The sequence below is a fragment of the Eschrichtius robustus genome, chromosome 11, assembly GCF_028021215.1.
Source record: "Eschrichtius robustus isolate mEscRob2 chromosome 11, mEscRob2.pri, whole genome shotgun sequence".
In the NCBI taxonomy this organism is placed as follows: Eukaryota; Metazoa; Chordata; class Mammalia; order Artiodactyla; family Eschrichtiidae; genus Eschrichtius; species Eschrichtius robustus.
This window is the reverse complement of record NC_090834.1, coordinates 109,068,851-109,080,923: the sequence shown is the minus strand read 5'-3', so window position 1 is coordinate 109,080,923 and position 12,073 is coordinate 109,068,851. Positions and strand designations below refer to the sequence as shown.

General features: G+C 52.4%; 1 protein-coding gene across 7 annotated transcripts; it reads left to right on the top strand.

The window, feature by feature from the left end:
* Positions 1-5,669: 5,669 nt before the first annotated feature.
* Positions 5,670-10,506, top strand: TMEM134 (transmembrane protein 134). 7 transcript variants are annotated; one of them, XM_068556212.1, is made up of 7 exons: positions 5,670-5,905; positions 6,857-6,921; positions 7,305-7,394; positions 7,550-7,626; positions 9,731-9,775; positions 9,991-10,044; positions 10,125-10,506. In XM_068556212.1, exons 1-7 carry the CDS (start codon positions 5,732-5,734, stop codon positions 10,205-10,207), a joined length of 588 nt encoding a protein of 195 aa, XP_068412313.1. In that variant the 5' UTR covers positions 5,670-5,731; the 3' UTR covers positions 10,208-10,506. The 7 variants fall into 7 exon arrangements, with proteins under 7 accessions (XP_068412313.1, XP_068412308.1, XP_068412314.1 ...); XM_068556207.1 differs by having other exon boundaries at positions 9,632-9,775; XM_068556213.1 differs by lacking the exon at positions 9,731-9,775.
* Positions 10,507-12,073: the final 1,567 nt, after the last annotated feature.

Sequence of the window (12,073 nt, the reverse complement as noted above, 5' to 3'; positions counted from 1 at the left end):
AATAAGAGGCACGTGCACCACAACAAAGAGCAGCCCCCGTGCGCCACAACTACAGAAAACCTGCGCACAACAACAAAGACACAATGCAGCTGAAAATAAATAAATTAATTAAATAAATAAATTTTAAAAGTTCCCAGTCTCAACAATCCTGGGCATATTTAAAAAACAAAACAAAACAAAAAAACATTGATCTAGTACTTACATGTGCCAGGAACTGTGTTATGCTCCTTACTGTGTACTAACTCATTTAATCCTAAATTAATGTTATGAGGGAAGCATTGTTATCACCTCCATCTGACAACTGAGGAAACTGAGGCACACAGAGGTTATGTAACTTGCTCAAAGCAAGGCCAGGACCAGGGTGAAGTGAGTCATGCAAGATAGAATCCTGCTTTTATTTAAAATTTTGATATTTTGTTCACCATGGATTTTGATTTGATTTGATTTTTTTTAATTTAAATTTTAAAAATAATGCATTAAAATATTATTGATCTTGCTTAAATCGTTTTTGACCCACCTCCTAGAGAAATGGAAATAAAAACAAAAATAAACAAATGGGACCTAATGAAGCTTAAAAGCTTTTGCACAGCAAAGGAAACCATTAAAAAGACAAAAAGACAACCCTCAGAATGGGAGAAAATATTTGCAAATGAAACAACTGACAAAGGATTAATCTCCAAAATATACAGGCAGCTCATGCAGCTCAATATCAAAAAAACAAACAACCCAATCCAAAAATGGGCAGAAGATCTAAATAGACATTTCTCCAAAGAAGATATACAGATTCAACAAACACATGAAAGGATGCTCAACTTCACTAATCATTAGAGAAATGCAAATCAAAACTACAATGAGGTATCACCTCACACCGGTCAGAATGGCTATCATCAAAAAATCTACAAACAATAAATGCTGGAGAGGGTGTGGAGAAAAGGGAACCCTCTTGCACTGTTGGTGGGAATGTAAATTGATACAGCCACTATGGAGAACAGTATGGAGGTTCCTTAAAAAACTAAAAGTAGAACTACCATACGACCCAGCAATCCCACTACTGGGCATATACCCTGAGAAAACCATAATTCAAAAAGCATCATGTGGGGCTTCCCTGGTGGAGCAGTGGTTAAGAATCCGCCTGCCAATGCAGGGGACACAGGTTCGAGCCATGGTCCGGGAAGATCCCACATGCCGCGGAGCAACTGAGCCCGTGCGCCACAACTACCGAGCCTGCGCTCTAGAGTCCGTGTGCCGCAACTACTGAGCCCGCGTGCCACGACTACTGAAGCCCGCGCACCTAGAGCCTGTGCTCCGCAACAAGAGAAGCCACCACAATGAGCAGCCCGCGCACCACAACGAAGAGTAGCCCCCACTCGCCACAACTAGAGAAAGCCAGCGTGCAGCGACGAAGACCCAATGCAGCCAACAATAAATAAATAAATAAATAAATAAATAAATTAAAAAAAAAAAAAAAAGCATCATGTACCACAATGTTCATTGCAGCTCTTTTTACAATAGCCAGGACATGGAAGCAACCTAAGTGTCCATCGACAGATGAATGGATAAAGAAGATGTGGCACATATATATAATGGAATATTACTCAGCCATAAAAAGAAACAAAATTCAGTTATTTGTAGTGAGGTGGATGGACCTGGAGTCTGTCATACAGAGTGAAGTAAGTCAGAAAGAGAAAAACAAATACCGTATGCTAACACATACATATGGAATCTTAAAAAAAAACCCAAAAAAATGGTCCTGAAGAACCTAGGGGCAGGACAGGAATAAAGACGCAGATGTAGAGAATGGACTTGAGGACACAGGGAGGGGGAAGGGTAAGCTGGGACGAAGTGAGAGAGTAGCATTTACATATATACACTACCAAATGTAAACTAGATAGCTAGTGGGAAGCAGCCACATAGCACAGGGAGATCAGCTCTGTGCTTTGTGTCCACCTAGAGGGTTGGGATAGGGAGAGTGGGAGGGAGATGCAAGAGGGAGGAGATATGGGAATATATGTTTATGTATAGCTGATTCACTTTGTTATACAGCAGAAACTAACACACCACTGTAAAGCAATTATACTCCAATAAAGATGTTAAAAAAATTTTTTTGAGCTCATAATTTTCACTGGATATTAAAGTTTATGCCATACAAAATATATATATATATATATATATATCATTGATCTTGCTTACTGAGTTTTTTGGTGTCCCCTTAAATTTTTCACCCCAGGGGAGTGCCTCAATCCCCTCAGTCTAGTCCTGGCCCTCCAAGATCCCAAAGCTAGTGAGGAGAAGACTGGAATTCCAGTGCAGGAAGTTTGGCTCCAGTCAGTGAACTATCTTGTTGCAACAATTTCCTAGACAGTAAAACTATCAGGCCCCTGGAATACAATGTTGGAGACTATTTTTGTAATCTCAGGGTGAGGAAATACTGCAAACAAGACTCAAAGAAGAAGACTTCCCTGGTGGCTCAGTGGTTAAGAATCCACCTGCCAATGCAGGGGACACGGATTCGAGCCCTGGCCTTGAAAGATCCCACATGCCGCGGAGCGACTAAGCTGGTGCACCACAACTACTGGAGCCTGCGTGCCCGTGGCACTGCAACGATGAGTAGCCCCTAGCTCGCCGCAGCTAGAGAAATCCTGCGCACAGCAACGAAGACCCAACGCAGCCAAAATTTTTTTTTAAAAAAGACTCAAAGAGCACAAACCTGGTAGACTATATAAAAATGAGGATTGTTCTTGAACTAAGGGCACCTTAGACAAATAAGGAGACAAAGACAAACAGGGAGGAGATATATGCAACAACAAAACCCAGCAGCAGGAAAAAGGTTAGAAACCCAATAGAAAAAAAATGGACAAAGGATAGGAACACACAATTCGCAGAAGAGGAACCTCCGTGAACTGACAAGTGTATGAAGAGCTGTTCAAATTCTCCCATCGTCAGAGACCCCAGATGAAAACAAGGCACAACTTTAGATTCATCAGCCATTACAAGGCCAGAATACCGAGTGCCTAGGGAAAACTGGAACCTGCGTGGTGGGTGTACAAATTTGTACAGCCACTCAAGAGACCATCCACGGTACTTTGTGAAGTCAAGTGTGCATGTACCCTATGGCCTGGGAGTCCTACTTCAAGAGGGATTTTCTCACACTTCATAAGGGGACGGTGTGAAGATGTTCATAACAGCGACTTATGTGATAGGGGCATTGAGGCCAAGCTAAGTGTGTATCACTGAGGGGCGTGGTGGAGAATAAAAGGGCTGGACACTTAACACGGTATGCCACATGTAGCCTGTAGAAGCAAAAATGAGATGCAGGTTGGAAGAGACAAAGGACACTAGAAGGAAAACCAGCAAAATCCAAATAGAATCTGGTTTAGTTAATAATAATGTGCCAATGTTAATTTCTTAGTTTTAACAAACGTATCATGATTATAAAAAATGTGCATAGTAGAGGAAACTGGGCAAAGGATATATGAGAATTCTCCGTACTATCTTTGAATGTTTTCTGTAAATCTAAAATTATGCCAAAATAGTTTATTATTTTTTAAATAAATTTATTTATTTATTTATATTTTATTTTTGGCTGCGTTAGGTCTTTGTTACTGCGCGCAGACCTTCTCTTGTGGTGAGCGGGGGCTACTCTTCATTGCGGTGTGCAGGTTTCTCATTGCGGTGGCTTCTCTTGTTGCGGAGCATGGGCTCTAGGCGCACGGGCTTCAGTAGTTGTGGCATGCAGGCTCAGTAGTTGTGGCTCGTGGGCTTAGTTGCTCCGCGGCATGTGGGATCTTCCCAGGCCAGGGATCGAACCTGTGTTCCCTGCATTGGCAGGTGGATTCTTAACCACTGCATCACCAGGGAAGTCCAAAATAAAGTTTATTAGATGTAAAAACCAAACAAACAAACAAACAAAAACGGGGCTTCTCTGCTGGCGCAGTGGTTGAGAATCTGCCTGCCAATGCAGGGGACACGGGTTTGAGCCCTGGTCTGGGAAGATCCCACATGCCGTGGAGCAGCTAAGCCCGTGAGCCACAATTACTGAGCTTGCGCGTCTGGAGCCTGTGCTCCGCAACAAGAGAGGCCGCGATAGTGAGAGGCCCGCGCACCGTGATGAAGAGTGGCCCCCGCTTGCCACAACTAGAGAAAGCCCTCGCACAGACACGAAGACCCAACACAGCCATAAATAAATTAATTAATTAATTTAAAAAATTATTAAAAAAAAAAAAACGAGATGCGGGTGGCAAACAGTGTTGAGTGTAAAAATGTAAAAGTGTAAATAGAATGAGTTTTATACATGATACCATGTTTGTAAATTGCAAACACATCCACATACGAGCCAATGCCATGTGGAGTAGGGGGCCAGACAGAATTCAAGGCAGCTGACTGAGCACACTGATGTGGGATCTGATGAAAGGGAGGAGGAAAATGGTGAAGAGAAGGAGGGAAAATAAATTAACGTTACTCAAGAGGGGCCTTGTTCATAGTGATGATGTGTCATAAACTGAGAAGCAGGACTGACTCAGCTCTGTACACGAGGTCATAAAATGGAGTGGGTTGGGTGAGTGGAGGAGGAGGAGCACCCCTAGAGCTAGGTGGACCCGAGTTCAAATCCCAGTTCTCACTTGAAAGCATTTGGGGTTTGGGCAAAGCACTCATTCATGTGGTCCACAGATACTTACTGAGGATCTACTTAGTGCCAAACACTGTTCTGGGCACAGTGGACACAGTGGTGAACGAGACAGTGTAAAATAAGGTAATTTCAGGTAAGCGCTGTGTGATGTGAAACTGACTTTAGATTGCATAGTCAGGGACGGCTTCTCTGAGAGGTGACACTGGAGCAGGGACACCGATGATGAAAAGATCCCCCTGTGAAAGAGCAAGGTTAAATGCTTTCCAGGCATAGAAAAAAGCACGCACGTGCAAAGACCCTGAGATGGGAACGAGCTTGGCCTGTGTGGCTGAATGAGATGAAAGCGGGGCAGAGAGGGACTTGATGCGATTGGAAGAGGTAGGCAGGGACCAGAGCTTTGTGGGCCTTAGTCAAGAGTTCACATATTATTCTAACCACAGTGGAAAACCAAGGGATGGTTTTATGCAGAGGAGTGACTTGACAGCATACTTTAATTTAAAAAAAAAAGTTTTATTTAAGACTAACACACAGAGGAAAAGGATCAGATGTTTTAAAAGACCACTTTGCCTGCTGCGTGGAGACAGAACTGGAGGAGAATGCAAGCCACATAAGCTCTCTGAGCCTTTTTCCACATTTGCACGGTGGCGACAATCCCCCTCCCGTGCAGGGCCGTGGTGAGTAAGGGTGGGGAAACGGTCCCCAGGAGTCTCCTCAGCACTCGAGGAGCGGGCTGGGATGCAGACGGCTCCAACTCGGGCCTGAAAGGTTGGCGAGTGGCAGCCCCTTCCAAGCCCCTTATACAGACCCAGGGATTGCTTCCGAGAGAGGCACCCGCTGTCGCTCGCCGAGGCGGCCGCTGGGCGGCGCGGCGAGCCCAGCTCGGTCCGGGCGAGAGAAGGTGCGGTCACTAGTCTGCTCGGCGCTCGGCAGCTCTGGCCTGCTGAAGGCGGGCGGGGGCGGGGCCGTTATGTAAGGGCGGGGCCTCGGCCAGGGCGCCGGACCGTCGAGCAACCTAGACGACGGCACGGGGCGGGGCTTGCGCGCAGGGGTGGGACCGGCGGGCGCGGATGGCGACGGTGCAGGGCGTCTGAGCGGGCCGGGGCCATGAGTGCCGCCCGGCCCCAGTTCAGCATCGATGACGCTTTCGAGCTGTCCCTGGAGGACGCGGGCCCTGGGCCCGAGTCCAGCGGGGTCACCCGCTTCGGGCCGCTGCACTTCGAGCGCCGGGCCCGGTTCGAGGTGGCCGACGAGGACAAGCAGTCCCGGCTGCGCTACCAGGTGAACCGCCCGGCCCACCTCACCCCCCGCCTGGGTCTGGGCAGACCCCAGGCCGGACCCTGGAGAACCCCAACTCGGGAGAATCTGACTAGAGGCCTCAGCCGGAGCGGGAGGCCGCCCCCGGAGGTGGCCACTGAGCCAAATCACTGCCCAGACCCTCTCAGCTCGGATTTCGGTCCCCAGCCACTACTGGAGAGCCCAGAGCCCAGACCTGGCAGCTCGTCCCTCACCCCCAGCTGGAGATCCCAACCTGGAGTCCCCACTGATCCTGGGTACTGACCCTCCCTCCCCTTAGCACGCAGGGACGGGGAACTCTTCTGTACCTGAACCAGACTTTGTCCATATTCAGAAGGAGTCCCCTGAGCCCCAGGCCAGATAATCCAACGGGAACCAGCACCCCCTCTTCTGTTCTAAGTCCCCACCCCATCCTTCCCTCCAGAGCTCACATGATGAGTCCTTGCCCGTGACTTGGCTCCCACTAAACTGGAAATCCCCCTTTCCAGAAGACCTCCACCAACTCTAGAATCCTTTTCTTGGAAACCTGAACTAGATTCCTATGCCCCAAACCTGGAAACCATTGGCCTGCCCTTCCCTGGCACCGCAAATCCAGGGCCTCCACACTGGGCCCCTGAAATACCATCCTGACAACTCCACCCTGATTCCCAAGCTTGGGAGATCTCCTGGCCCTGGGAGCCCTCAACCAGCCCCTGCTGGCTCCTCCCTGCCAAAGCCCCCAGCACCCAGCTCCTACCTGGGTTTCAGTTTCTGTGAATCATCAAACCCGTTCTACGGGGAGGGCGGAGGGCAGAGGGAGCAGCTGTCAAGCGGCCAGTCAAACAGCTGTGTGTCCAAGCAAACAGCGGTGTGGGCTCGCTTTCTTCCTCTCCACCAGAGGGGAGGGAGGAAGGGCTTGAGCCCAGTCACCCTTCTGAGGCCTGTGTTCTGGAATAGAACCTGGAGAACGATGAGGATGGAGCCCAGGCCTCTCCGGAGCCGGATGGGGGAGCCAGCACCAGGTCAGGGCCAGGTGGGGACCCACCCCATACTCCTAGCCCCATGCTTCTGTCTCCTGTCCCCAGGCCCCTGCTCAGTCCTCCACCTCACCTCACTCAGCTCTCTCACATCGTGTCCTACAAGAGACTCCTACACGGGGTCCCCTGTCCTGCACCCTACCCTAGTGCCAGCCTCACCCACCCACCCCACCAGGCTCTTTATCTTGCAGAAACCCCCAGCCCTTGAATTCCTCTTCACCCTGTCCCTTCTCAGTGCCCCCTATCCTGCAGGGAACACCCAGTTCCAGTCTCTGCACCATCCCCCAGGACGTCATCATGACTCCTGTCCCAAAGGGTCCCCTTGCTCACCTCCCCTTGCCCCCTCACCGGGCCCATTTGTCCTGCAGGGATTCTGGCCGAACATCCATCCGCAGCTCCCAGTGGTCCTTTAGCAACATCAGCACCAGCACTCAGCGCTCCTACAACGCCTGCTGCAGGTGAGACCCTGCCCCGCTCCTGCCACCTGGGGCCCCTGCCCCAGTACAGGCAGCCCTGACTATTTCCCCTTGGCTCTCTGGGCGGGGGATGGTGACGGGAGGGGGTGGGCCTCCTGTCGCCTCTTTCACACCCCTCCTGCTCTGCTGCCATCCAGCTGGACTCAACACCCTTTGATCCAGAAGAACCACAGGGTAGTGCTGGCCTCCTTCCTGCTCCTCCTGCTGGGGCTGGGTGAGTGCCCCCGAGGGCCCCCTGCATACCCTGCCTACCCCCATGAGGGGGGTCCACCCTCCTTTCGTTCGGGCTCTGCATCGCACCCCCGTTGGCACACTGAGCCTCCCAGCATCCTGAGGAGGCAGCTGGCTGCCGTGACCCCAACCCCATTTTACAGGTTAGGAAGCTGAGGCCTTGGGAGGGGCAGGTCCAGCCTCCTGGTCACACAGCCAAGAAATCACACATAGTTGAAAATGGAACCTGGTTCCGTGCTCCAAACTTTTCCTTTTTTTTTTTTTTCAGCCTGTTTAATCCATCAGGGAACAGAGAGTAACAGCTACTATTTATTCTCTGTCTACTTCGAGCCAGGTGCAGGGCAGGCTTATTTTCCTTCCGTACAGAGGTCACACAGCAAGTGAGAGGTAGGGCCACAACCCAGAACCTATATGTAGGGGCAGTGCTCAGGGATATGCCCAGCCCAGTGGCCAGGACTGCGGAGTGCCCTGCCAGCCCAATCCACAGGGCACCTGTCACTTCCCCTCGTCTGGAGTCTGAGAGCTGACAAGGACCTCTCTCCCACCCCCAAGATACTCAAGATAGGGAAACTGAGGCCCAGAGCAGGCAGAAACCACAGCCAGCTGTTTTCTGACTCCCACGCTCCTCATTCTGTGGGGCTGAGGAGTCAGGGTCTCCAAAAGGGATCTAGGGTTGGGATCAAGGGGAGCCCCTAGGGAGGGCCCAACTGTGGCGCCTGCCCGCCCTCCTCCAGGAGGGTCAGAGTCCCCTAGCTGGAAAGCTGAGCAGCACCCTTGCTTCAGCTCTGGGTGTCTATGTGCAGGGGAGGGAGCTGCGGCTTCCCCAGCACCTGCGAGTTGCACTGGCCACCTGCCTTATCTCATTTCATCCTCAGCACCTGACAGGGCAAGCATTATTACTATCCCAGTTCAAAAGTAAGGACACAGACTCTGCAGAAGAGCCACAGCTGGGAAGTAGATGAGCTGGGATTTAAACCCACATCAGTGACGTTGCCAGGCCTGTGGGCCACCATAGCCCATAAAGGCCTTTTGCAGGAATTAGAAAAAGATGCCTCCTCTGAGTGGGCAGAGCCCACAGCCCTAAGCCAGGGTACAGGGAGTGAGTTTCAGCCCCCACCGTACCCTTTTTGAGGTGCTCTGTGCAGGGCACAAACCACACAACAGTCCATGGTGGCCCTTCAAGCCTCTGTGCTGTACGGCCCCCCATCTCCCCCCACCATCCCATCCTCTAACTGGGGACCCAGGACTCTCTCTGCATCTGAAAAAGTGATCCAGCTATGACCACCCCAGCTTCCCCAGTGCCCACTGTCCTTAGCCAAAGTCCACATCCCTCCCCAGGGCCTACAGATCCTGCCAAACTCCTCAAGCCTGGACTCTTGCCTCTCCTGTCTCGCCAAAAACTGGAAGTTCCTAGAAAGCTCCGAGTTCCCTCCAGTCTCTGGGCCTTTGCCAGGCTGTTCCCTCCATCTGGAATACTCCTCTCCCTTTCTGCCTGTGCCATGCCCATAGCAAAGCCTCTCGAGTCAGATCACCTCCACCTTCTAAATGCAGTCCTGGGCAAGTTACTTCCCCTCTCTGTGTCTCAGTTTCCTCTGCTGTGAAATGGGGATGGTAATACCTGTCTCAGTCAAGGTGACAATTAAATAAGGCACTGCATGTAACACACTTAGCCCAGTGCCTGGCAGCAGCTGGTAGGTGGTCGCTAAAAGGTAACTGCTACTGCTGCTGCCGTCCCTGCTCAGCTTAGATGCTACTGCCTCCAAGAAGCCCTCCCTGATCCCCCAGGCTCCCGAGCTGTCTGATCACCAGGGTGGTAGCTTGGAGGTTCTTGTTGCTTGCTGCACTAGGGAAGGGCCATGGGGACAGGGACAGACATTTCCCAGGGCCTGCCAGGTGCCCTGCTCTGAAAACACAGAGCCTGGTGAACTTCCCCTGGCGGTTCTCTGCCCAGGGGACCTTCAGCTTAGGTGAGGGACACCATTCCTCAGGCCTAAGCCATGCTGGGGGTTGCGGGCGGAGGTCCCCACCCTGCCACCAGCTCCTGCCCCTGCTCCTGCCCTCACCCTCGTGGCTCCACCTGTGTGCAGTGCTGATCCTGACCGGCGTGGGACTGGAGGTGGCCCCCTCGCCAGGTGAGCGCCCCCCTCCTACCTCCGCAGGCAGCGGTCACGCCCCTCTCGTGCCCGGAGGTCCTCGGCAAGCCCTTCCACCTCCCCCAGCGCTCAGCACCCTCCCGGCAGGAAACGGCCCCTTTTACCTCGGAGAGTGAGACTTGCCCAGGCAGTGACCCCGCAGTCCCGCCCGGGAGCCTCCCTGCCCTGACCCGGCCCCTCCTCCCCTCTCGTAGGTGTCTCCAGCGCCATCTTCTTCGTGCCCGGCTTCCTGTTGCTGGTCCCGGGAGGTGCGAGTGGGCGCCGGGCGGGGGCGGGACGGGGGCGGGCCCTGGGCGGGGCCCCGGCGCTGACAGACCCCGCCCTGCAGTCTACCACGTGATCTTCATCTACTGCGCGGTCAAGGGCCACCGGGGCTTCCAGTTCTTCTACCTGCCCTACTTCGAGAAGTGAGCAGGCGGCGGCGGACGGCGGGATCCATCGTCGGCGCCGAGAGGCCCCGCGCGGTCTCCTCGCGTCCCTAGGGGGCGCTCCTGGGGCCCGCGCCCCGCTTCGGTACCCTCATCTCAAGGGAAAAGCCCCTGCGGGACCCTCGAGGCCCCAGTCCCCTCAGGAGTTTGCTCCGGAAGTGTGGGGCAGTGGGCCTCGGGCCACTACCTGGGAAAGTCGCCCCTTCCCTGCTCCGTGCCTTAACTTATTCTTGGGGGACTGCTGGGTTGGTGGTGTTTTGTGCTAATAAAAGGGGTGCTTAATTCCAGCCCACAATTGCTTTTTACTTCCCACTTGCCCTGACCAGCCCATCAGCCTGGCCACAGCCCCCTTCCGGAAAGGCTGAGGAAAGGACCGACCCTGGGGCTGAAGGGCTCTAGGACTGTCCATCTCCCCATGGTACACATGGCAGTCCTGATACTCCACGACTTGCCCAAGGTCACACAGCATGTCAGGGGCAGAGCTGGGCCTGGGGCTCTTCTACCCTGCAAGCCTGGAGAAGACTCCCAGCCCTTGACAGAGTCAGTCCTGCCCCTCTCTCCACTCAGAGAGGCAGCATTGGTGCCTCCCCTGGCGGCCCTGGCCAAGGGCACTCGGATGAGACAGGCCTGGGGCCTGGAGGCTGGTATCCTGGTTCCAGCCTGGCTCTGGGGCCCTGGGCTGCCACAGCCGGCTCCGAATGTGGGCCACCAGGACGCAGCAGCCCAGCCTCCTCCACCCACTGCCCTACTTCCCAGGCCCAGAGGTTGGGAGAAGTAGGGGTCAAAGGACATAGGAAGCAGGGCCTGTATAACAGAAAACCTCAGTGATCAAAGACTCTTAGAACCACAGAACATTGGAAACAGACCACTACAGAATTTTGGAAGGTCCAAGCATCTCAGGATCTCAACAACCAGGAAACAGAATCTTTGAGAACCCTGAAATCTGAGGTCATAATAGCTACCATGTATCAGATTCTTAGAAGGCGCCGCGTCATGTGCCAGGCACTTGACACAGGTTCTTTCTGGTCACCCTCCTTAGAAACTGAGGCCCAGAGAGACTGGCTTGGCCGAGGGCAGAGTGAGGAACACAACCCAGGGCTTCTGTGACTCAGAGGGGGGTGGGGCTCAGCAAGCTGGCCTGGTCCCCAGCTGACCAACTGAGGGGCTGGCCGAATGAATGTGGGCCTCGGAGACCCTGTTCGTGTACTTTGTGTTTACAGTCTGCCGCCCCCAGTGAAACGCGAGTGCCATTAAGGTATTTGGCTTCCACTGTATCTGCAGCGGCCAGGACAGTGCCTTTAGATTTCTGTGATTTTGTTGAAAGAATGAGCACCCAGACCCCTGCTCTCGCTCCTGATCTCCTGGCCCACGCAGACTTCCCACCCTCAGCCACCAATCAAGGCACTTTTGGGGGTACCAGTTAGATGCAGGAACTCCTAAATGAGTGATTCTCAAATTAGCTGGGGGTAAAGGACCAGTTTTCATTTCTAATGCAACATGGACCAATACTTTTGTAAGGTAAAATGAAAACTAAAAAAGTGAAAGAAAAGAACAAAGATACAGAATATAAGCCCACAGTTTGTATTATCAGATTAATCAGACATAAGATTACATTTCAACAGATAAAATCAGAACAAACATGGAAAAAAGAAAAATTATGAACACCATTCATTGAAAGTGGGCAAATTAGCAATTAACATGGAGTTGCTACTACACTCATAACTTTCTGTCACTTCACAATCTTAGCCAAACAGCAAGTGATCCCAGAAGTGGTGATTCGCCATATTATAAGACTATCTCAGGGGTCAGCAAGCTGTACCCCACAGGCCCAATATAGCCACCAAGCTAA

Coding starts and splice junctions, on each gene's coding strand:
- TMEM134 (XM_068556207.1), top strand. CDS start 5,732: ATGAGTGCCGCCCGGCCCCAGTTCAGCATCGATGACGCTTTCGAGCTG. Junction 6,922..7,304: donor GATGGGGGAGCCAGCACCAG/GTCAGGGCCAGG, acceptor TTTGTCCTGCAG/GGATTCTGGCCGAACATCCA. Junction 9,776..9,990: donor GGAGGTGGCCCCCTCGCCAG/GTGAGCGCCCCC, acceptor CCCCTCTCGTAG/GTGTCTCCAGCGCCATCTTC.